At 38.7% G+C, this 26,439-nt stretch overlaps 1 protein-coding gene across 1 annotated transcript in view; it reads left to right on the plus strand.

Moving 5' to 3' along the window:
* The window catches only part of RP1 (RP1 axonemal microtubule associated), a 378,450-nt gene that overhangs the window by 105,425 nt on the left and 246,586 nt on the right, over positions 1–26,439 (plus strand). The window contains exons 9-12 of the mRNA XM_077166764.1: positions 24,020–24,095; positions 24,934–25,010; positions 25,120–25,151; positions 25,324–25,453. Coding sequence (XP_077022879.1) covers positions 24,020–24,095; positions 24,934–25,010; positions 25,120–25,151; positions 25,324–25,453 — 315 coding nt within the window. The remainder of the gene's footprint in view (positions 1–24,019; positions 24,096–24,933; positions 25,011–25,119; positions 25,152–25,323; positions 25,454–26,439) is intronic.

The following is a 26,439-nucleotide window of genomic DNA, read 5'->3' on the forward strand; positions in this document are numbered from 1 at the left end:
GGCAAGTAACAGAAACATGTATGATTCTGACATCTGGCACCTCCCTTCAATATGGATTAGATTTATAATTTTATATTAGCAAATGAAAACATTGGGTATATTCCCGGTTTGAAACCTTCTCTAACTAGCCTAGAATTGCTACCCTGCTCTAAATCTTTTCTTTTAAAAGCATCTGTATCAGGCATGCCATTGGACTTCAGCAGGCAGAGTTCTGATCTGCCATGCTGGAGATCTGGGTTTGATTCCTGGTGCTTGCCCATGTAAAAAAAGAAAAAAGCATCTGTATCAACAACCTCTTACACTAAAATATTTTCACTTGCAACTTCTGATTGCAATTTCTGCTTCTCTTATGTTTTTTTTCAAGACTGAGAAAAAATAAGCATATATAAAAGGCTTATAGGATAATTTTTAAATTAAAAATTTGGCTTATAATATTCTGCCCCCAAATAGTCAAGAAGTTTACTTTGAGTCAATTTGATGGCTATTTCAAAACAATAAAATAAGATTAACCAAAAAACGGTTTAAAACTAATAGAAGATCATGTAGGTAGATGTGCTGGTTTGAAAGGAAGTATGCCCCCTAAGAAAAGCCATGTTTTAATATAAATCCCATTTCATAAAGGTAGAATAATCTCTATTCAATACTGTATATTTGAAACTGTAATGAGATCATCTCCCTGGTTGATGTGATTTAGTTAAGAGCGGTTGTTAAACTGGATTAGGGGATGACATGTCTCCACCCATTTGAGTGGGCCTTGATTAGTTTCTGAAGTCCTATGAAAGAGGAAACATTTTGGAGAATGAGAGATTCAGAGAGATTCAGAGAGACTCAGAGAGAGCAGAGAATGCTGCAGCACCACGAAGCAGAGAGTCCACCAGCCAGCGACCTTCGGAGATGAAGAAGGAAAACGCCTCCCGGGGAGCTTCATGAAACAGGAAGCCAGGAGACAAAGCTAGCAGATGACACAGTATTCACCATGTGCCCTTCCAGCAGAGAGAGAAGCCCTGACTGTGTTCGCCATGTACCTTCTCACTTGAGAGAGAAACCCTGAACTTCATCAGCCTTCTTGAACCAAGGTATCTTTCCCTAAATGCCTTTGATTGGACAATTCTTTAGGCTTGTTTTAATTGGGACATTTTCTCGGCCTTAGAACTGTAAACTAGCAACTCATTAAATTCCCCTTTTTAAAAGCCATTCCGTTTCTGGTATATTGCATTCCAGCAGCTAGCAAACCAGAACAGTAGATATCTGATTTCAAGTTTTCCAAGGTCTTTTTTGAAAAGATGAAAACAAATCCAAGGTCTTTTTTGAAAAGATGAAAACAAAATAAAAAAACAATGACAGATTTGTCAAATGTCAAAATATCTGACAAAAATATATGACATACTTAATATATGCACTAAAATATATGACTCTCAAAAATACACACAAAAATTAAGCCACAAACTTGGAAAAGGTGCTAGTATTTTAATATATAGTGGGTACACAAAAATGAGTAGAACAAAAATGCAATGGGTATAAAAATGCAATTCATAATGAGCAAAATATTAAATGTTTGGTATTATATAAAAATACAATATGTAAAATTTAACTTTTTTCTTATCAAATTTTGCAAAATTTTAGTTAAGAAAACTCACAAAGTTTGTAGGTATTCTAAAGCCACCTCCGTCCCCCAACAAATCTCAGTGAATTACAGCAAGAAACATTTATTTCTTGGCCAGTTGTCTTTCAGTTAATCTTCTGGGTCAGCTGGTTTCTGAGTTGGGTGTGGGGTCAGATCTGCTTTTGCATGCCTTCCTTTCAGCATTCAGGTTGAGCAGTTCTCTTCTTGGGCTCGAGGGCCTCAGCTGGAACTGGACATAGTGTCCTTTCTGTCCTGATTCACTGGTCAAATCAAATCAAATGGCCAAGCCAATAAGCAGTTGGGTGGGGAGGGAAGAAAGAATTGAGGACAAATAATACAATATCATTATTAGTATTAGTAACAGTTCTTAGAAATTAATACTTAAATACTGCTGATATGGTAATTTGGCATTTTATTTAGAAGTTTAAAAAAGCTCCTTAAGATTTTACTCCATAATTCTACTTCTGGAAAGCTATCCAAAAGAAATATTGAGATATACAAAGAAAATATATGATTATATATTAAATAAAATTTTAGATGGCAATATTATGCATAACAGCAAAAATTTCCTTTTCCAATAAGAAATTTGTTTTATTATGGATGTCCATACACTGAAATCCTCTACAACTTTAAAAATCATATTGTCAAAGAAGATCTAAAAACAGGGACATCATTGTTGCAATATCTAGTGAACAAATCAGGTATATGTTTTAGGTAACACTGACTAGCTGCTGTAACAAATGACTGCCACATCTAATGGACTTGTCATAGCAAAGATGTATTTATTCATATCACTGTCTGAGGCAAGTTGGAAAGTCTCCCAGGCAGGTACCCTGCTTTCTGGGTGGCTGTGTTGTGGGAACTATGTGGCTCCAAAATCAGCTCAGATGGGTGGAGTCAGCTAGGGCATTGTGTCTCAAAGAAACATATCATTTTTGTTCCCATCCTATTGGCAATAAATGAGTCATATGGAGGTAGGGCAAGATGGCACCTTACTGAGGTGTGGAATTTAGTTCATCCTCTACAGTAGCTAGTAAATAGCCAGGAATGGTACAGAACAATTTACATCAGTGAACAGACATACAGTGTCCACTAGTCTGGACCAGGAGGACCAGCTGAGACCCCATACAGAACTGTGAGTCTCCCAAGCTATGGAGTCCAGTGCCTCTCCCCCATGTGCACAGAAGCCTGGTTCCCCAAGGGGAAAGGAAACAGACTTTACTCACAGCAAGGGCTTAGAACAATGAAGCTCCAACTGTAGAATTAATTAACAAATTCTGACTACTGAAAATAGGAACCAGCACAGATAAACCTGGAATAAACACTAAAGGTACTAGGAGTTTTTGCCCCAGCAAAGAGGGGGTGGGGCTGTTGGAAAAAAAGCAAAGAAAGGCTTTTTGAGTTAGAAAGCACAAAATACTGGAAAAGGGCTGGATCTCAAGAAAAGGGGGCACATTGAGCCTGGAGATACATAGAACCATGTACCAACTTACGCTCTTGATTGATAAACCTGAGAAGCAGGGGTCCATCTCTAAAAAGACTTTTTTTCCCCTACTTAATACTTCAATAGATAGACTTGGAAGCCTTCTCAGGCTCTGCCAGCACTGCCCCAGGCCAGGGTGGAATTAAGCTTGTCTGAGAGACAAAGTAACTAGTCAGGTGAAAGGAGTTAATTCTCTAATGGTCTTATCTTCCCCAAGAAAAAGGTGGAGCTCAGCTCAAGTAGAATCCCTCCTTCAGGGAATTCAGGCCCCAGGAACTGGAAAACTGAAGCAATTAATGCCAACCTACAACCTCACCTTTGTTTCAGTCACACCCCTGGCAGGGAGAGTCTGCTGAAATTAAAGGCACCACATCACTTTGAACTGGTAGGAAACCATGGTCAGATAAGTGCCACATGCTGGGCAGGATAAGAAGCGTGCAGAGTCCAGAGGCATCACTGGGTAATCTGACAACCTGCTGGGTCTCACCTTCAGGGAAAACTGAGCTGGCCACTCTTTCCTCTTGAGATGTGGGCTTGTCTGGTCTGGGAGACTCTAACTAGGGTCTATAGTATCTGAGGAGACTCTCCTCAAAAAAGGAAAAAAAGGTCCATATGGGCAGAACAAGAAGCAGAAAAATAAGAACTGAAAAATTCTGATCAGTTAAACAGAACCTGTGCTAGAGATCTAGAAAAAATTGAACTGCAGATCAAAGAACAGATAGAGAACAAAGCTATCCAGAAAGAAAATCTTAGGTAAAAGTGAATACACCCCCCGAATAAACTAATTAAGGAAATCAAATGCCTAGAGGCCAGCAAAAATAATTTAATAATTATTAATAATAATTTCCTAGCCATACTAGGAAAATTGAAGATATGGCCCAGTCAAAAGAACAAATCAACAATTTAAATGAGATACAGGAGTTGAAACAGCTAGTTTAGGATGTTCACGTGGACATGGAAAATCTCATCAAAATTAAATCAACGATTTGAGGGAGGGTATAAAGAAGACATTGGGTAAACAAAAAGAGGGACTTGAAAGTTTGAAAAAAAATCAGACTTTATGGGAATGAAAGGCATAATAGAAAAGATGGAAAAAAATAGAAACTTACAGCAGTAGATTTGAAGAAGCAAAAGAAAGGATTATTGAACTCAAGGACTAGACATCTGAAATCTAAAACACAAAAGGAAATATAGGGGAAAGAATGGAAAAATATGGGCAGGGACTCAGGGAATTGAATGATGACATGAAGCATACAAATATTTACATTGTGGGTGTTCCAGAAAGAGAAGAGAAGGGAAAAGGAGGAGGAAGACTAATGGAGAAAATAATCACTGAAAATTTCTCATCTCTTATGAAAGACATAAAATTACAGATCCAGGAAGTGCAGCATACTCTAAACAAAATAGAGCCAAATAGACATACTCCAAGACACTTACTAATCAAATTGTCAGATGTCAGAAAGAAAGGGAGAATTTTGAAAGCAGCAAGAGAAAAGCAATCCATCACATAAAAGGAAGCCAAATAAAACTATGCGTGGATTTCTCAGCAGATACCATGGGAGTGAGAAAGCAGTGGTATAATACATTTAAGATTCTAAAACAGAAAAACTGCCAACTAAGGGTTCTATATCCAGCAAAACTGTCATTCAAAATTGAGGGGGAGTTTAACATATTTTCAGACAATCATTTAGAAAATTTGTGACCAGGAGACTGGCTTTTCAAGAAATACTTAAGGGATACTACAAGCAGATAGGAAATGGCAGGAGACAGGTCTGGAGAAGAGTGTAGACATGTAGACTATCAGTAAAGGTAAAAAGAGCAAAAAAATTAGATATGACTTATAAAATCCAAAAGACAAAATGGTAGAAGAAAGTACTGCCTTTACAGTAATATCCTTAAATATTAATGGATTGAACACCCCAATCAAAAGACATAGATTGGCAGAATGGATTGAAAAACAGGAACTATCTATCCGCTGTCTACAGGAGACTCATTTTAGACCCAAGGACAAAAATAGGTTGAAAGTGAAAGGCTGGAAGAAGATGTTTCATGCAGACAACAATCAGAAAAGAGCAGGTGTAGCTATGCTAATATCCAACAAATTAGACTTCACATGTAAAATAGTTAAAAGAGACAAAGAAGGACACCATGTGTTAATCAAAGGAACAATTCAACAGGAAGACATAACAATCATAAATATTTATGCACTGAGCCAGAGTGCTCCAAAGTACATGTTGCAAACACTGACAACACTCAAGGGAAAAATAAATAACTCTACCATAATAATTGGAGACTTCAATTCCACTCTCATATGGATCTAGACAGAGGTTCAATAAAGAGGCAGAGAATTTGAATAATACCAGTGTCATGATCAGGTTCAGGTGTCAACTTGGCCAAGTGGTGGTACCTGTTTGTCTGCTTGGGCAAGTGCTGGCTTGTCTGTTGTAATGAGGAATTAAATCATGATCACGTCAGCTGCATCCACAGCTGATTCCATTTGTAATCTTCCTGCTTCAGCTGGTGAGCCTCTCCTGTGGAGTTTGTCCAGACCCTCCATTGGAATCATCAGCTTCACAGCTTACCCTGCAGATTTTGGACTCTGCATTCCCATGGTTATGTGAGACACTTTTATAAATTTTATATTTGTAAGTGTTTCCTGTTGATTCTGTTTCTCTAGAGAACCCTAACTAATGCAACTTGGTACCAGGAGCGGTTCTTAAGAAACAGAATCTTAAAAATGGGTTTTTATGAATGACTTTCTACTCTGACTGGACTCAAAGGCACTAAGACTCTGATTCCCATAATCAGAATGACACTTCCAATTCATGGAGTGAGTTGGCAAAAGAGATAGTCAAAATATCACCATTTGATTCTCCTCATACTTTGCTTGTATGAAGCCAGGCTTTGGGGAATAATGTTTTTTGACACCTTCATGGAGGTTTGTGGAAATAAGAGGTATAGACCCTCCATTTGAACCATTGGCTTCATAACCTGCCTTGTAGATTTTGGACTCTGTGTTCCCACAGTTACATGAGACGTTTTTATAAATTTTATATTTGTGAGTATTTCCTGTTCATTCTGTTTCTCTGGAGAACACTAATACAACCAGAAATGAACTAGACTTAACAGACATTTACAGAACATTACACCCCACAACAGCAGGATACATATTTTACTCAAGTGCTCGTGGATCATTCTCAAGGATAGACCATATGCTGGTTCACAAACCAAGTCTCAATAAATTTAAAAAGATTGAAATCATGCAAAACACTTTCTAGGATCATAATGGAATGAAATTCGAAATCAATAATAGGCAGAGGGCCAGAAAATTCACAAATGTGTGGAGGCTAAACAAACTACTCTTAAAAAACCAAAGGGTCAAGGAAGAAATTACAAGAGAAGTCAATAAATATCTTGAGACAATTTAAAATATAAACCCAACTTATCAAAATTTATGGGATTCAGCAAAAGCAGTGCTAAGAAGGAAATTTATTGCTTTAAATACCTATATTAAAATAGAAGAAAGAACAAAAATTGAGACATTAACTGTTCACTTGGAAGAACTAAGGAAAGTACGGCAAACTTACCCTGAAGTAAAAAAGAAAGAAAGAAACATTGAAGATTAGAGCAGAAATAAATGAAATTGAGAACATGAAATCAATCAAGAAAATCAACAAAACAGGAAGTTGGTTCTTTGAGAAAATCAGTAAAAGCAATGGACCCTTAGCTAGGTTGAAAAAAAAAGAGAGAGAGAGAGAGAGGATGCAAAAAAAGGAAAATTAGAAATGAAGAGGAGACGTAACCACTGACACTACAGAAATAAAGAAGGTAATGAGAGGATACTATAAGCAAATATAGTATCCGTCAATGGAGGAGCAGCTAAATAGCTGTGGTATATACTGCATACGATGAAATATAACACAACTATAAGACAGAATAAAGTCAGAAAGCCTGTAACAAAGTGAATGAACCTTGAAGACATTATGCTGAGTGAAATTAGCAAGCAACAAATGCTGTATGGTCTCATTAATATGAACTAACATTAATGAGTGAACTTTGAGGATTGAACTTATGAACACCAGTTATCAGAAGATAGAAAGAGGGTAGAGATTTGGGTACTTGGTGCTGAAGGATTGTGCAAAAGGTCTGATTGTAAAAATCCAGAAATGGATAGCACAATACTACCTGATTGTAGCACAATTACATAAGTACACTGAATGAAGCTGAATGTGAGCACGATAGAGGGAGAAGGGCTGGGGGCATGGATGAAACCAGAAGGAAAGGCAGAGGATAAAGACCAGGATGGTATAATTTAGGAATGCCTAGAGTGGACAATGATGGTGATTAAATGTTCAAATAAAAAAATGTCTTTGCCTGAGGGCAAACAAATCAATGCCAATATTGCAGGGCATTGAAATAGATGGTATATGGGGAAAAGTACAACTAAGGCAAGCTAGGATCTATAGTCAACAGGAACATTGTAATATGCTTTCACTGAATGTAACAAAGGCATTATACCAAACTAGATGTCAACAGGCGGGGGGCATTGGGAAGGGGCATGGGTTCCTTGTGGAAGGAAAGGATATGTCTTCATATAGATTATGGTGACAAATGCATGTCTATACACTTAGGTATGATGTGTGAATAAAACTTTAAAAATGAACAGAGAGAAACAAGTGCTAGAGACAATGTGGAGAAAGAGAGTTATGTATTTACTGTTGGTAGGGAAATGGAGAGGTGCAGCCCTGTGGAGGGCAGCATGGTGGTTCCACAGGAGGCTAGGAGTGGGGGTGCCATATGATTCTGAAACCCTGGTGCTTGGTATATACCTGGAAGAACTGGGTGTGGGAACATGAATGGACATTTGCACACTGATGTTTATGGAGGCTGTGTTCTCAATCTGCAATAGATGGAGGTGGCCTAAGGGTACAATGAGTGAGGAATGGAAGTGGAAACTATGGTGTATACACACAACAGACTACTGAGTGGCCATAAGAAGGAATGAAGTTGTGAGGCATGCAAACTAGGTGAATGAATCTTAGGGACTGTATGTTGAATGAAATGTCAGGGACAAAAAGATGAATATGATCATGCCTCAATCATATGGACTAACTATAATATAAAATCTTGGTAGCTGAAGTGGAGAATGTGGGTTATCAGGTTAGGGCCTATTGTAAGTGGTACTAGATTGCACACTCTTACAGCAGTCACATATATTCAGGATGCATAACTGTTATTTCTAAATTCTGAAATACTGAGTTGTTTGTTTATAACCTGGTTGTTCCCAGAAACTTTGGGTATTTATGTGATACCTGAGACTTAGAGGTAGAGCTCAGAAGCTTTGAAAGTCAGCAGAACTCCATACAGGAACTCTTTAAAAAGTTGAAAAAGTGATCAAACTTTGAGATATGAATGAAGCAATCTGAATAAGACTAAAATAAAGCAGAGTACAGGGTAAAGGATGATGTTGTGCATATTTTAAAAGTTCAACTTCTGTGTGAGACTAGAGGGAGAGATGCTTGTTAGGTGCAAAATTTATATTTTGGGTAGGGCATTTCTTAATTTAACTTGTAAGGTCAATTTAGTTGAAACCATAAGTACATGGAATCTTGAAGTACATGAGATTTTGTTGGTTTGTCCAGGTTAGTGTGATGCCCAGATATATCCCAGAATAATTAGGGCTGTGAATAACGTATTTGCAAAGTCCCCTTGAGGGACTGAGGAGAAAGGAAGACATATTCAACACTCGTATTTGGAGAATTTCTGATATTCTCTCAAGCAGTGGGGACACCCAATTCAATAGGCAGAGTGCTTGATCTGAGGTTTGCCTCTATGAAAATTATTCCTGCAAAGGATTAGTTAAAATTAGGCCTAAGAGTAACCCTCAGAGAACCTCTTTTGTTACTCAGAAGTGGCCTCTCTCTCTAAGCCAACTTGGCAGGTGAAATCACTGCCCTCCCCCCACTACATGAGGCATGACTCCCAGGGGTGTAAATCTCCCTGGCAAACTGGGATAGAAATCCTGGGATGAGCTAGGAACCAGCATCAAGGGATTGAGAAAGCCTTCTTGACAAAAATGGGGAAAAGAGAAATAAGACAAAGTAAAGTTTCAGTAGCTCAAAGATTTCAAACAAAGTTGAGAGGTTATCCTGGAGGTTATTCTTATACATTATATATAATATTCCTTTTTAGTTTGTGGTGTATTAGAGTGGCTGGAGGGAAATACCTGAAACTTGAGTTGTGTTCCAGTAGCCTTGATTCTTAAAGACGATTGTATAAAGATGTAACTTTTACCATGTGAGTGTATGATTGTGAAAACCTTGGGTCTGATGCTTCTTTTATCCAGGGTATGGACAGATGAGTAAAAATATATAGATAAAAATAAATAAACAATAAGGGAGATTAGGAGTAAAATAAATTGAATAGATAGAAATACTAGTGGCCAATGAGAGGGAGGGGTAAGCAGTATGGTATGTATGAGTTTTTTCTATTTTCTTTTTATTTCTTTTTCTAGAGTGATGCAAATGTTTAAAAAAATGAACATGGTAATGAAAACACAACTATGTGATGATATTGTGAGTCATTGATGGTACACTATGTATGGAATGTATATGTGTGAAAATTTCTCAATAAAAACATTAAAACAAAATAAGTGAGTCATATGGTTCCCTAACTAATTTTAGGAAATCTAAGAACTGTAGTCATGTGTAGCCAGAAAGAGCAAACAGTGTAGTAAGGACATCTTGTCTCTGATGCAACAGGATGCCAATTCTTTATGCAGTAGAATACATTTTATTACACATGGGCATGCTCTCACTCTTTGTATAAAAACATAGAAAAAGGTTGAAAGTGTTGAGTCCAAATTGACTGATTTTATTTTTGCAGGTGCTTGAATAATACCTGGTTTTAACATTGCTTTTTGTGTTTTTCTTTGACCTATTTTCCTCAAACCAATGCGATTAAAACTAAATATTGCATTAAGGAATTAATAATGATTTCATTAGTGTTAACTAATTATTATTATATGCGCTATATAAGAAAGTAACACATTTCAATAGAAATTTTAACTCCTTAACTCCCTACCTAATCAGTTCTTCCAGGGATAATCTTTCTTTAGGAACTCATATTTTCTCTTTCTAAAGCCAGTCCTAGTTCTTTCTCTCTCTCTGTCTTATGGTTCACTGTTGATATAGTGTAGTTCCATGACCTTTTTCTTTTTACAGAACAGTGTCTACAGTGTATTATTATTTTTGTGTAAGATGTACACACATACATGTTTTTAGTAAGAAATAGTTGAAGAAAAAACCAAAGACTAATAAAAATTGTTACTTATGGGGAGAGGCAGGGTTGGAAGTGAGACTTTCTTGTTTCACAGTTTGACTTTGCAACATACAAATGCTTTACAGTCATTGATTGTACACTATGTATGGAATCAAAATGAAATAAAAACAAGCTCTTTAAAATTGAAAGCAAACTGAAACAAATGATCCTGATTTTTTATCAAGTTGGTGACACAGCCATGCAGAATAAAAAATTACTTCAAGTGGCTTTAAAATGCAGAAATTTGATCTAACATTCAGAGTGGGGCATTTTCTCACAGAACAAAACAAAAGCAAAAAAACTTGAAACTGCATTCAGCAATCTTATTGTTGGTAATATTGCTACTGCTATTTTGAAACTATTATACGTATGTTTTCTAAAACTTTTTTATTGTGAAATATATATACATAAAAGCAATAAATTTCAAAATACATTGTAACAAATAGTTATAGAGCAGATTAGAGTTTGGTATGGGTTATAATTCCACAATTTTACATTTTTTTCTTGTAACTGCTCCAAAACACTATAAAGAAACATCATTATAGTAATTCATCATTATTCATTTGCTAGACTGTATCTTCTCTATTGTAACTCCTCCTTCTCCTTTGATCCTGTTCCCAATCTTTAGGAGTATTTGGGCTATGCCTATTCTAACTTTTTCATGTTGTAAAGGGTGTTGACAATATGGGATGGGGGATGGAACTAGTTAATGTTTTTGGAGAGGCTGTCTTGGTGTTTCAGGGTTTATCTGGCCTAGGAATCCACCTCAAGGTTGTAGGTTTCTGGGAAGTTATCATAGTGCATGAAACTTTTGTAGAATCTCAGATAGAGCACTAGGTGTTCTTTAGGATTGACAGAAATGATTTTGGTTGGGGTTTGGCAAACCATGGTAAATAGTAATATCTAGTTGAATCTTGCATAAGAGTAGCCTCCAGAATAACCTCTTAACTCTATTTGAACTCTCTCAGCCACTGATACCTTACTTTGTTCCATTTCTTTTCCCCCTTTTGGTCAGGAAGCATTGTGATCCCACGGTGTCAGGGCCAGGCTCATTCCTGAGAGTCATATCCCACGTTACCAGGGAGACTTTTACCCCTGGATGTCTCCACATAGGGGAGAGGGTAATGTTTTTACTCAGAGCTGGTAGGGCTAAGGAGGGTAAGATTTTACTTGCAGAAAGAGAGGCCACATTTGAGCAAAAGAGGTCCTCTGGAAGTAATTCTGAGGCATAAATATAGGTAGGCAAAGCTTCTCTGCTACACAGATACACTTCACAGGAGCAAACCTCAAGATGAAGTGTTGGTCTATTGACTTGGGAGTCCCTAATATTTGAGACAGTGTTTACTCAGTGGTAAAGCTTAATAGTTCCATATTTTTTTTCTCCTACCCCTCAAGGGACTTTGCCAATACTTTTCAATTATCTCCTTAACATACTCTGAGATGTATCCAGGCATTACATAAAGCTATACAGAATTACAAGCCCTCTTTCCCAATAGTTCCATGGACAGTTACAAAAATTTTATTCTGTTACTGTATGTGCTGGTTTGAAACTTTTATGTACGCACCAAAAGCCATGTTCTCTTAATCCTAATCCAATCTTGTGGGACAGACCTGCTGTTTGGTTGGGACCTTTTGAGTAGGTTGTTTTCATGGAGATGTGACACACTCATTTCTGGGTGGGACCTTTTGATTAGGTGGAGATGTGACCCTGCCCATTCAAGGTGGGCCTTAATTAGTTTCCCGGAGTCTTTAAAGGAGTTCACAGAGAGAGAAAGAGCTCAGAACTGACTCAGAAAGCAGAGAAATGAGACCAAGACACAGACATTTGGAGATGCTTGAAGATAGACAGAAGCTCAGAGAGGAGGCCACTGGAACCAAGAGCTGAAAGCAATGAAACCTGAGAGCAATGGGCCAGAAGGCTTCACCATGTGCCTTCCTACATAACAGAGAAACCCCAGACAGGATTGTCTTTTCTTGAGTGAAGGTATCCTCTTGTTGATGCCTTAAGTTGGACATTTTCATGGCCTTAGAACTGTAACTTGTGACTTAATAAATCCCCTTTATAAAAGCCGGTCTATTTCTGTTCTATTGCATTCCAGCAGCCTTAGCAAAATGAAACACCATATATACAATCTAGCATTTTCCCTTTTAATCACATCCAGATATATTTTTCTGTTGCCACTGCTGCTGGGAAGGGGATGGTAGCCACTGTAGGGAGGGTGAAATTCACTGCTCTTTATTGTTATTTACCAGCATCTTCCTTCCTCTCCTCTCTGGATGCTGCACCATGTTCTCCTAGACTCCAGAGTTTCAAAGTGGTTGAATCAGACTATTTCTGGCAGCTTAATAGTTGCTTTTGTGGAAGGACTGATTCCTGAAGCTTCCTACTCTACCATCTTCCCACAATCATTAAGTCCTTTTATTTTTATTAATTTTCTGTTCTTCTTTTTTTTAAATCAATACCTCATGACCTCTGAGAGTTTTCTTTACAAATTGTTTAGCTGCCTTTAAAACCCATTTCAGAATTCTGCTACCTTTTTTTCCCCTAAAGGAGATAAGTAATTCTTGTTTTTCCTTTTCAGCATTTAAAAATGAAATTGGATAAAACAAAAGCTTTTGGGGGATGACATTCCATGTGAAAGGGGCAGCATGTGTAAAGGCTGAAAACATGAACATGGATCCTTAATAGGAACAGTTTTCAAAGTGTAGTTCCTAGACCATACCACCTGGGACTGTGTTAGAAATACAAGTTTTGGGGGATAACTAGAATGACCAGCTGTCCTGGTTTGCCTGGGCCTCTTCTGATTTTAGCACTGAAAATCCCAATTTCAAGGAAGCCCCTCATTTCCAGCACTCTGATCACCAGGGCCATCTATCCAGACCCACTGCCTTAGTTTCCTGGGGCTGCCCTAATAAAGTCCTGTAAACTAGAGGGCTGAAAACAACAGAAATGCAGTCTTTCAGCTCTGGAGGATGGAGGTCTGAGATCCAGGCACACAGGCCATTCTTCCTCTGAAGTCTGGATGGTCTGGTCCATAACTCAGTCTCTGCCCCTGTCACATGGTCATCTCCTCTCTCCTACTGACTGTGTGCACATGTGCTCTCCTTATAAAGACACCAGTCATATTGTATTAGGATCCACCCCCTGGCCCAGTTTGAACTCATCCTATCTAATAATATCTTCCAAGATCCCATTTCTAAATAAGGTCACGTCACGGAGTTAGAGGTTAGGACTTTTACATGTCTTTTAAGGGGACATGAATCAAACCATACCAAGTTAGAAAATCTGGAGTTGAGGGCCCACCAAATTGTTGTTTTCTAATTCTTACTGATGATTCCAGTGCATGCTAAAAACTGAGACCCACTGGTGCAGGGAACTGTGAAGAGATTTGCATCATCACTGATAGGAGTATATGATGAGGGATGAAGCTGAAAAGTTAGCAGAGACAAGCATAAAGACCCTCATATGGGGCGGGCCGCGGTGGCTCAGCGGGCAAAGTGCTTGCCTGCTATGCCGGAGGACCTCGGTTGGATTCCCGGCCCCAGCCCATGTAACAAAAACGGAGAAACAGAATACAATAAAACAAGAAAATGTTTAAAAATGTTTCCCTTTCTTCCATCCTTCCTTCCTTCTCTCTGTCTTTCCTTTAAAAAAAAAAAAAAAAAAAAAAAAAAAAAAAAAAAAAAAAAGACCCTCATATGCTCTGTTTTCAAGCAGTTTTAACCTAAAGCAATAAATATCCACTCAAGGGTTTTTAATTGGGGGAGGATATGTTTTGAGCTGGCTTTTTATGTAGATGAAAGTATGGTGACATGTTAAAACATTCCATTTTATCAACAAATAAAATAAATTACATTAAATCAACCCCAGTTTTCAAGATAATATAAAATTAAGTCTTTAAAAAGAGACTGCTGAAACAAGAAGCCTGGTGAGGAAGCTAGCAGATGCCCCATGTTCACCATGTGCCTTTCCAGTTGAGAGAGAAACTCTGAACTTCATTGGCCATTCTTGAGTGAATGTTGCCTTTTTACTTTCCTTCACAGAGGCATTCTAGCAAACATTCCAAGAAGACTTAACTCCAATTATGCTCAAGCTCTTAAACATTGAAGAGGAAGGAACATTCCGTAATTCATTTGATGAGGCCAAGATCACAACATCACCTTCATTGCAATGCCAGATGAAGACACACCACAAGAAAGGAAAACTACAGAAAAAAACCCCATATGAATATAGATACCAAATTCTTCAATAAAATACTAGCAAATGAAATCTCACAACATGTTAAAAGAATTATATACCCTGATCAAGTGGGATTCCCTCGTATGCAAGGTTGAATCAACTTAAGAAAATCAATTAGTATAATACACCACATTAAAAGAATGAAGGAAAAAAAACTACATACCATCTCAATTGATGCAGAAAATGCATTTGTTAAAGTCCAGCACCCTTCTTGATAAACATATTTAGAACACTAGGAATGGAAGGAACATTTTTCAACATGATAAAGAACACATAGAAAAAGCCCACAGCTACCGTCCTACTTAATGGTGAAAGTTTGAAAGCTTTCCCTCTAAAATCAAGAACAGGACAAGGATGCCCACTTACCCCACTGTTATTCGACATTGTCCTGGAAGTTCTTTCCAGACCAAGCAGGGAAGGAAAAGAAATAAAAGGCATCCAAACTGGAATGGAAGAATAAAACTCCCTATTTGCCAACGACATGATCCTATATACAGAAAATCCTGTAAAATCCACAGGTAACTCCTGGCATTAATAAATGAACTGAGGAGCACTTCCAGGAAGATGGCCAACTAGAGTAGCTCCATATTAGCCCTGCTCCACAGAAAAGCTAGAGAAAGGACAGGAGGGCGACTGAGTCAGCAATTCGGTAGTAAGGCTGACCTGGGAAAGCCTTCTGCACCACATGCAGAAGCCCTGGTTGCAGAGATCGAGGAATTGAGAGGCAGAAAGCTGGGGTCTGGTGCAAAGGCATGGAGCCACAGAGCCCACAGGAGACCACGGACGGGAACATAGGAAGTAAGCCAGGCTGCATTTCTTGGGTGCGCTACCTTCACCAGCACAGCCCCATGACCGGCGACTCACCCCATACCTCAAGCACCTGAACCCTGTCACCAGCTCCCATTTCCAGTGCTCCAGGCGCCCCCACCCCACCAGCCTCCAGTGACGTACCTGTCCCCCACCCCCACTCCAAGTGCAACCTAACCCACCTCTCCTGCACCCCTCCCAAGCATTACCTCCCCCTTCCTGTTCCCAACAGCGCATAAAGGCCGTGGGCACCAACCTCCATACCAAGGCTACTCTGCCCCCTGCCCATAGTGTCGCACAGCCTCACCCTACCCTCCCTGAGCTCAGCAGCATCAGTTTATGGCACTCCCAGGCTCACTTATGCGCACAGCCCCCAATCCCGTCATTCAGCTGTGGGAACCACACTTTACAGCAGTCCTTGACATGCGCAGGAGCACAGACCTCAGCCTCAGTTCCCAGCTCTGAGAAAGTGCCGACCTGCACAGCTGGGTCACATCTGCCCCCAATCGTGAAGGCGTAGTACTGACCTGTTGCCACAGCTCTTCACTTGTGCACAAAGGGCCCCATGCCTTAGACCAGTGCACACCAGAGTTATGCTCCCCAGACCGGTGTATTGCACAGCTACATCCTCCCTGGCCACTGAGCACCCACATTCACAAACATCAGTGTAACATCCCCAACTTGCGCCCATGAAACAAATCAACACACTGAGTGCTCCACCCCGTGCCCTACTCCTTGCTGTACAACCATCCCACAAACACAAGGCCTTAGAGTACTGAAAGAAATCAGCTCCCAAAGTAAATCAATCGAGATATTTACATGCGATGAAAGCAACAGAAGATCACAAAGCATATCACAATGCAGACAGAGATAGCCCTGCCTAATGACCAGATTAAAACACCAGAGGAGACACAGACATTGGAGAAACTAATGAAAGATGTTCATACAGCTCTACTTAATAAAATAAGTGGGTAGCAGATGACATAAAGGAGATCAAGAAGACAGCAGAAGAGCACAAAGAGGAATTTGAAAGAATAAATAGAAAAATAGAGGTAGTCAAAGAGATTAAAGACCCTGTTGAACAAATAAAAAACATACTAGAGGCACACAACCCCAGATTTGAAAAGACAGAAGAAAAAATAAAATAAGTGATAGAGAGGACAGAATAATTGACTTAGAAGGCTTAAAACAGCAAATGGCAAAAAATGGGAAAAATTGAATGGGAACTCAGGGAAACGATAGACAAAACAAAGTGCTAACAAATGTAAGAATCATTGGTGTCCCAGAAGGAGAAGAGAGGAGTAAAGGGCTAGGAAAAGTAGTTGAGGATATAGGGGGGAAAACTGCTCAACCCTCATAAAGGACATAAATATACAAATCAAAGAAGCCCAAAGAACTCCAAATAGAATAAATCCAAATAGGCCTTCCCAAGGCACATACTAATCAGTCTGTCAAATGTTGAAGAGAAGCAGAAAATCCTGAAAGTGGCAAGAGAAAAACATCTATATACAAGGGAAAGCAAATAAGACTGAGTTCAGACTACTCAACTAGCACCCTGGAGGCAAGAAGGCAGTGGTATGATATATTCAAGATTCTGAAAGAGAAAGACATCCAGCCAAAAATTCTTTACCCAGCCAAATTGTCCTTCAAAATTAAGGGAGAGATTAAGTTTTCACAGACAAAGCAGTCCTGAAAGAATTTGCCAACAAGAGACTGACCTTACCAGAAATACTAAAAGAAATTCTGCTGGCTGGGAAAAAAAAAAGCAGGAGAGGGAGGTCCGGAGGAGGGCACAGAACTGAAGAGTACCACTTACGGTAATTTAAATAACACAAAGAGAAAGAGGGAAAAGAATATATATATATCTGACAAATAAAATAAAAAAGATAAGATGGTGGAATCAAGAAATGCCTTTTCAGTAGTAATGTTGAAAGTTGACGGACTAAATTTGCCAATTAAAAGATACAGATTGGCAGAATGGATTAAAAAACATAATCCAGCTATATGCTGTCTACAAGAGACTCATCTTAGACACAAGAATAAAAATATATTGAAAGTGAAAGGATGGAAAAAGATTTTCCATGCAAGTTGTAACCAAAAGAAAGCTGGAGTAGCTATACTAATATCGGATAAAATGGACTTTAAATATAAAGACATCATAAGAGACAAAGAAGGTCGCTACAAAAAGGGACAATGTTGTGAGGCATGCAATGATGTGAATGAACATGTGGGACATTTGGTGAGACAAAATAAGTCAGAAACAAAAACACAACAATGGTACGATCACCTTTAGAAAATGCTTATAAGAAAACAGGGGCCTTGATTGTAAGCTTTTAGAGCAGACACATTCAGTCTGGACTGGTGATTATTATTTCTGGATTTTGAGAGGCTGTTTTAAATCTATATAACCTGATATTTAGAGAAAAGAATGAAGCCAAACAGGTTGGGGTTAAGGCAATTCAAAACACAGGGGTAAGGAAGACAGTGCCTATATTTTAGAACCACACATACTCTTTGAGACCAGTGGAAGAAAGGTTTATTTGATCTGGAACTGAAATTTTATGTAGTGCATAATCTAATTCAACCTATCTGTATAGCTCATTTGAACAACTGAAACACAGGAAGCACAGAGTAAGAAAGAGGTCCTTTAATCTGTATAGATTATTGTAAGGCCTGGAAACATCCTAGAGTATATTAAGCAGATAATCAAAAGGTATTGGAAAAGTCCCCAGTGGAAGGGGAGAAAGACTATGGAACTATTAAACTTTACCATCAGGGAATCCCCTGAAATTGTGTCAAACTTTATGGACATCCAAATCAATAGGCCATGCCCTCGATCATGAGGCTTACTCTTGTGAAGCTTATGTAGGTAGTGGAGAAGCTTAGAATACCTATAGGCATGCCTAAGAGTTACTTCTGGAGGACCTCTGGGTTGCTCAGATGTGACCTCAGTCTCTCTAAGCCCAACTCTGCAAGTGAAATCATTGCCCTTCCCCCTACGTGGGACATGACATCCAGTGGTGAAAGTCTCCCAAGTGACATGAGAGAGAACTCCCAGGGATGAATCCAGACCTGGAACCATGGGATCAACAATTACATCCTGACCAAAAGGGGGAAAAGAAGCATAACTAGTAAAGCAACAGTGGCAGAGAGAGTTCACAGAGTCGAGAGGCTACTCTGAAGGTTGCCCTTATGCAGGCTTCAGGTAGACCTTGCTACCTATCATAACCTGCCAACCCCCAACCAGGACCATTCCAGCCAATCCTAAAGAACACATAGAGCAATATATAAGATCCACAAGGGTTCCATGCACTAGAGTAACTTTCCAGAAATCTATAACCTCCAGATGGGTCCCTGGTTGTTCTAGTCTGCTAGCTACCGGAATGCAACACACCAGAGATGGATTGACTTTTAATAAAAGGGGATATATTTTGTTAGTTCTTCAGAGGAAAGGCAGCTAACTTTCCACTGAAGTTCTTTCTTACGTGGAAGGCACAGGATGGTCTCTGCTGGCCTTCTTTCCAGGCCTTTGGGTTCCAACAACTGTCCCCGGGGTGATTCCTTTCTGCATCTCCAAAGGCCTGGGCTGAGCTGCGAGTACTGAGATGAGGAATGTCAAGCTGCTTGGCTGTGTTACGTTGAGCTCTCTCATTTAAGCACCAGCCAACTAAGTCAAACATCATTCATTGCAGCAGGCACGCCTCCTAATGGACTGCAGATGTAAATCAGCAACAGATGAGGTTCACCTATCATTGGCTCATGTCCACAGCAACAGGTGCCTTCACCTGGCCAAGTTGACAACTGAATCTAACTACCACATGTTCACCCCACTCTCGGTACCAAAATCTGTTCTATTTTACTAGCTGCCGGAATGCAATATACCAGAAACAGAATGGCTTTTACCAAGGGGAATTTAATGAGTGGCTAGTTTACAGTTCTAAGGCTGAGAAAATGTCCCAATTAAATAAGTCTATAGAACTGTCCAATCTAAGGCATTCAGGGAAAGATACCTTGGTTCAAGAAGACCAATGAAGTTCAGGGTTTCTCTTTCAAGCGAGAAGGTACATGACGAACACAGGGCTTCTCTCTTGGCTGGAAGGGCACAGAATGAACATGGCATCATCTGTTAGCTTTCTCTCCTGGCTTCCAGTTTCATGAAGCTCCCTGGGAGGCATTTTCCTTCTTCATCTCCAAAGGTCTCTGGCTTGTGGACTCTCTGCTTTGTGGTGCTGCTCTCTCTTAATCTCCCATTCTCCAAAATATTTCCTCTTTTACAGGACTCCAGTAAACCAACCAAGACCCACCCAGGGTGGGCCTTCCACCTCATTGCAGTGGAAGAGTCGTGCCGCCTCAGGCCTTGGAAAGGGTGAAGCACATTCCTTGGAGTTTGGGGAGAGCTGCCACCACATGGTGGGGTTGAGTGTGTACCCTGGAGATGGCAGAGAGCCCGGGTGTGGCCCTGAGGCTTGGAGAACGTAGAGCTGAGAAAAAGGTGGTCTCCCCATTTCCCCCAAGGTTGCATTCAGAGAGAGGCAGGCCTCTGTGTATGCCCTTGGAAAGGGTGGGACTGCCGCTTTCAGAAGCCCTGAAGATAAATGACTCTCAGACTTTGAAATCTAATGGACTTTGCCCTGCAGGTTTTCAAATTATATGGGTCCAGTGACCCCTGTGTTCCTTCCTCCCTATGGAAATGTGTATATGTGTCCTATCACTATTCCTCCTTTGTATGTTGGCAGCAAATAACTTGTTATGAATTTTCAAAGGTCCAGAGCAAATGGAGAGAATTTTGCCTTAGGACAGATCATGCCTGTAACTGACTTGATGAGATTTTATACTGTCTCTAATTTTGTACTTCATTTGTATTCCTACCGAAAGGTTTTAGGATTTCTGATATTGTTATGAAATTAATGTATTTTGTATATAGGGAAAACATGTCTTTTTTTATCCGACACATGGTGGAATGTGCTGGTTTGAAAGGAAGTATGCCCCCTAGAAAAGCCATGTTTTGATCAAAATCCCATTTCATAAAGGTGAGGTAGCCCCTATTCAATACTGTATGTTTGCAACTGTAATCAGATCATCCCCCTGGATGATGTGATTTAGTCAAGAGTGGCTGTTAAATTGGACTAGGTGATGACATGTCTCCACCCTCCTGGGTGGGTCTTGGTTGGTTTACTGGAGTCCTGTAAAAGAGAAAACATTTTGGAGAATGGGAGATTCAGAGAGAGCAGCACCACAAAGCGGAGAGTCCACAAGCGACCTTTGGAGATGAAGAAGGAAAATGCCTCCCGGGGAGCTTCGTGAAACCGGAAGCCAGAAGAGAAAGCTAGCAGATGATGCCGTGTTCGCCATGTGCCCTTCCAGCCAAGAGACAAGCCCTGACTGTTCGCCATGTACCTTCTCACTTGAAAGAGAAACCCTGAACTTTATCGGTCTTCTTGAACCAAGGTATCTTTCCCTGAATGCCTTAGATTGGACAGTTCTATAGACTTATTTTAATTGGGACATTTTCTCGGCCTCAGAACTGTAAACTAGCCACTCATTAAATCCCCCTTGGTAAAAGCTGTTCTGTTTCTGGTATATTGCATTCCAGCAGCTAGTAAACTAGAACACTGGTCCAGATGAGTCCTGAAACCTAGAGGCCCAGCCTCTCCAGAACATCAGATAGTTTCATCTCCTTACCCCATATTAGTGACAGGCCCTTCCAATAAGAAAAGGTTAGAATGGCCATAGCCCAAACACCCCTAAAGAGAGGATGGAATGATCAAAGGTGATGGTGGAGTTATACAAAGAGGATAGGATTTAACAAAAAATATGAATGCTGAATCATTAACTTGATATCTCTTTTAGTCTCCAGTATCTTAGAGTAGCTAGAAGTAAAAACTTAAAATTGTGGAATTGTAACCCATGTCAAACTCTGAAATATTGTTCTACAATTAATTGTGATACTGTGGTTTGAAATTTATTGCTTTTTTGTGCATATTTTATTTTTCATAAAAAAGAAGGAAAAAAAGTTGATGATAAAAAAATATTTAAGCCTTCTAGACTTCTATATTCTGGAGCAACTAGAAGAAGAAATATGAAAGGATTGTATGGTAGCCCATAACAAACTCTGGGATCTATTCTGTAACCACCTTTTGAAGAGTGCCTTGAAACCTATTGCTTTTTTATTTCTTTGCTTTGTATATATATTATATTATGCAATAAATAAAGTTAAAGAAAAATAAAATAAATGAACTGAGCAAATTTGTATAGTACAAGAGCAAACCCCAAAATCAGTAGTGCTTTTTTATACTAGTAATGGAAGTCAATCATGAAACATATGAAAGGATAAGGGGCCCCAAAACCTAAAGCCATCATAAAAAAGAAGAATGAAGTCAGAGGACTCACACTTCCTGATCTTAAAACATATTACAAAACCACAGTACTCAAAGCAACATGGGGCTGGCACGTGAACAGACAAGTAGACAAAATCAACCCTCAATTTTATGGCCAGTGATTTTTCACAATTGAGGGGCAAAGACCACTCAATTGGAAGAGAATAGTCTTTTCAACAAAAGATTCAATGGATCTCCATTTGGAAATAAAAGGGGGGGGAGGATCTTTGTCTCACACCTTATACAAAAAAATCAACTCGGGATGGATAAAGGACCTAAATAACAAGAGCCAGAACTGCCAAGGTCCTAAATGAAAATTTGGGAGACCATCTTCAGGACTTTGTGTTAGACAATGATTTGTTACACTTTACACCTAAAAACAAGCAACAAAAGAAAAAACAGATAAATGAGACCTCATCAAAATTTAAAACTTTGGACCTCTAAGGACTTTATCATGAAACTAAAACAACAACCTACACAATGGGAGAAAATATTTGGAAACCACATATTCTATTAAAGTTCAACATCCAGAATAAAGAAAGAAATCCTTCAGCTCAACAACAAAATGACAAACAACCAAATTAAAAAATGGGCAAAAGGCTTGAACAGACATCTCTCCAAAGAAGCTAAACAAATGATCAGAAACTACATGAAAAACACTCAACATCACTAGTATTACGGAAAAACAAATTGAAACCACAACGAGATTCCATTTCACACTCATTAGAATGGCCGCTATTAGAAAAAAAAACAAAACAGAAAATAACAAGGATTTGAGAGGATGCAGAGGAATAGGAGCAGTTATTCATTGCTGGTGGCAAGTAAAATGGTTTAGCTGCTGTGGGAGACATTTCAATGGCTCCTCAGAAAACTAAATATAGAACTGCCATATGACTGGCACCCCCACTACTATGTATATACCCAAAAGAATGGAATGTGGGGACTCAGAAATATTTGCACACTGATGTTTATAGTGGTATTATTCACAATTGCCAAAAGTGACCATCGACCAATGAATAGGTAGACAAAATGTGGTATTTACATACAATGGAATATTATTCAGCCATAAAAAGAAATGGAGTCCTGATAGCATGCAGCAATATGGATGAACCTTGAAGACTTTGTTTAGTGAAACCAGCCAGCCACTAAAGGACAAACATTGCATGATCGTATTGAATTGAAATGATTATAATAAGCAAACTCAGAGTCAGAATCTAGAATATAGGTTACCAAGGCTTAAAATAATGGGGTTCCTATCTGGAATGATGGAAACATTTGGATAATGGATGTTGGTGATGGTAGCAACAATATAATGAATATTATTAACAGCACTGAAATATATATTTGAATATGATTAAAATGGGAAATGTTAGATTGTATGTGTGGTTACAGAATAACAATGTCTAAAAATCCGTGGAACTGCACTACACAGTGAACCATAAGTTAAAACATGGAGTATAGTTAACTGTGCAATTATAAAAATGTGCTATCATCAGTTGTAATAAATGTACCACATCAATGCAAATTGACTAATAAGGTGGTATATGGGAAGCCTGTTTATGCATGACTGCTCTGTAAATCCACAACTTCTCTAAAAAAGAAAAAAATGAAATAAAAACAGAAAACAAACAAACAAAAAAAAGAGACCACTGCTTTATATATGCCATTCCAGTCTGTGCACTTAGGGTTTTGGAATGATTTTTCATTTTTAGCCTATCAAGACATATATTTTGTTTTGTAGAGTTGGTCCAAATTTAAACTTTAATAACTTTGTATATGTAGGTTTTAGAGATAAAAAGTATTGCTAACTCATCAAATATATATTCTTTGGAAGCTATTAGGTCCAGGACTATGAAAGCAGTTTTATGCAAGCAAGAGCAATTGCAGAATTGTTCTATTTTCTACTCATTCAAAAATCCTGCTGAAATAGATATCACAAGATATGAAGCCTTGAAATAAAGCTGTGCTTTCCTTTTTAAAAGTATATGAAATATTTTTTCAAATGCTTCTTGCAGTTTACCTCTGCTATGTCTTGCTTTATTTGAAGTATTAAAATTCCCAATGACTTTGCATAACTTTGGAAGCTAGAATGTAGTTCTCAAAACTTTAAATAATGCATGGACCATAGGTATTCATACCGCATTTTTCTTTCTTTAATTTGCATCTAGGAAATGGCTGGTTTCTTGATGATATTGTGGTCAGGGATACCACGTCAAACCGTGACTATGCCTTCCTGTGCCGCAGGTCTGTAGCCATGCTTTCACTTGGATTCCTTTTGTATTAGTCAGTGCCAAGTTCAGGTGCTTTTGAGAACTAGAGAGCGTCTTCATTTATTCCTTGTCATTGAGGCTTTGTTAGGTAACTTGTGTGAATATGAATATTAGGGGCTGCTTCTTATATTGAGGAAGACACCCATTATCTTTTTTCTCATTCCTGGTGAAGCAAATTGAAATCTTTCTGGGTAAATTGAGATAGTTTTATATATATGTGTATATATATGATTTATCTTTCTTTACTTATTAGTTGGGGGAATGAAAATCTCTGACTAGAAAATGTATTCCCTTTCAACTAAGCTCCAAATTAAATTAGGTTAAAAAATAATAAATGTATAAAATAAATGCTGCATGAAGACATTGCTGACCCACTGTCAATAGGCCTTAATTTTGTAGTTAGTTTTTCAGTATTGGTGATATATTTACACTTTCTATCAACACACTCCTACCTCTTTCCCCACCAAACCAATAATAGTTATTTATGAAATGATTGCAGTTTGAACTGTGCCAAAGGACAGAGTAAAATACTCAGTTCAATGGACATAAAACCTGTGACCTTGGGCCCTTTCATGCTGTGGCCTAATTGATTGAGCAACTCCTCTTTAGATCTGGGAAAATACATTTCAACCTTGCTGGACGGTGGCTGTTCCTTCTACTTGCCTTACTTTCTCTGAGTCACTGCAGGCATTTCCTTTTGAATTCGCCACTTCTCTACCTGTGCCAACTAGATAACCACCACCACCATTTCCAGTTCCTGCCATCCATGGAAATGCGAAGCCTGAATATAATTGATATTCTCTTCCTTCCAGATGGCTGGATCAAGGAGAAGAAGATGGTAAAATTGCCAGAGACCTCTATGCCAGTGGCAACAGTATCTCCTTGGGGAGTGAGTGTTATGTACACACAGGTCTTGGACAATTCTATTTGACTGCAATGATTGAAGAAGGCATGACACTGCCGAAATTAATGGTCCTCTCTTTCCTTTATCTCCTCAGGGCAGAAGCTAGAACTTAAGAGAAAAGAAACAGTAAGGCTTTGCTTTTGGTTTTAAATTAATTAGTCCAAACAATGTTCAAATAGCTATTTGAAATGTTAAAACAAAACAGCATATCATTCAGGAAGGGATGTCTCTTTGTAATTTTTTCTATTTGCGCTTCTTCATTCTGGGGATTTTGTTTGCTTTGTTTTTTTTCATTTAGTGGGCTGCAGAAAGCTGGAAGTTTACAAAAGGCAATACTCTTCAGTTCTACAACAAGCTAACTGGAGGGTTTGTCCGTCTGCATCCAGGTGGTACAGTTGACGCAGTTGGACAGAAGACAGACAGATATGGTAAAATCAATGGGCAAAGTATGTGGAGTCATAGCAGTTCTGGTAGCTAGAGGAAGGCAGGTGTCTAGTCCCAGTTTAATTTATAATTTTGCTCCTTTTTCAGATGGGTTAGATCTCTCTTAGCCCGCACAGAATACTCACTAACTCTATTGATACAAATGATCAATAGATGACAAGCTTTAAAACTGGGCAGACAGTGCCACGATGCAGAACACAACATCATGAAAAAATTTGTATATTTTTACTTAGTTGGAGAATAAAATGTATGCATTTGACAAAAACTGTTCATAAAAAGCAGCAGTTGTAGCTCTTAAATGGGAAGACCTTTTAAGGAATGAAATCAGTCCAATTAAATACCTCTTCTGTTCAAAACACTCTGTTAAAGAATTCGAGATCACAGAAACAACCAGGACATTCTGACCGAATTCTAGAGATTTATAATCTAATGAAGCAGTCAAACACATACAACAATTCTAATAACAATTGCTTGTAGCCAGTGTCATTACAAAGGTACAAGGAGAAAGCTAGGCAAAGTGAAACTAGCTTTGATACTTAATATCAGCATGTCTTGAAGGCATGGTCATAGACTTAATTAAGAGTAAACTGATGATGGAAGCTCTTTTACAATAAGCCTGAACTTCGACTCATCTTGAAATTTTGACCTTCATTATTTTAATGAAAGTTGACTGCTGTACTTATAAATGTAACTGTGCTATACTTGGTTAGAAACTCTAATGCGAAAATAGCTTCTAAGATGTTCCAGAGAAAGTAACTTATGGCATTTCATCAAAATGTGACTTCTTCCACCTCATATTAGAGGTTCTAGAAAATAATCTATTTCTTCCTCTATGAAAAATGTTATATTCTAAAAATACTTCTTAGTAGTTTCTCCTTCCAAAATTAATCTGCTCCTTAGATGTTTTCTTTAGCTATAGGTTTCCTTGGGATCACTCACCCACCTAGATCACACACATTGGCCCCTCATG

The sequence above is a fragment of the Tamandua tetradactyla genome, chromosome 6 (assembly GCF_023851605.1).
Source record: "Tamandua tetradactyla isolate mTamTet1 chromosome 6, mTamTet1.pri, whole genome shotgun sequence".
Taxonomy (NCBI): Eukaryota; Metazoa; Chordata; class Mammalia; order Pilosa; family Myrmecophagidae; genus Tamandua; species Tamandua tetradactyla.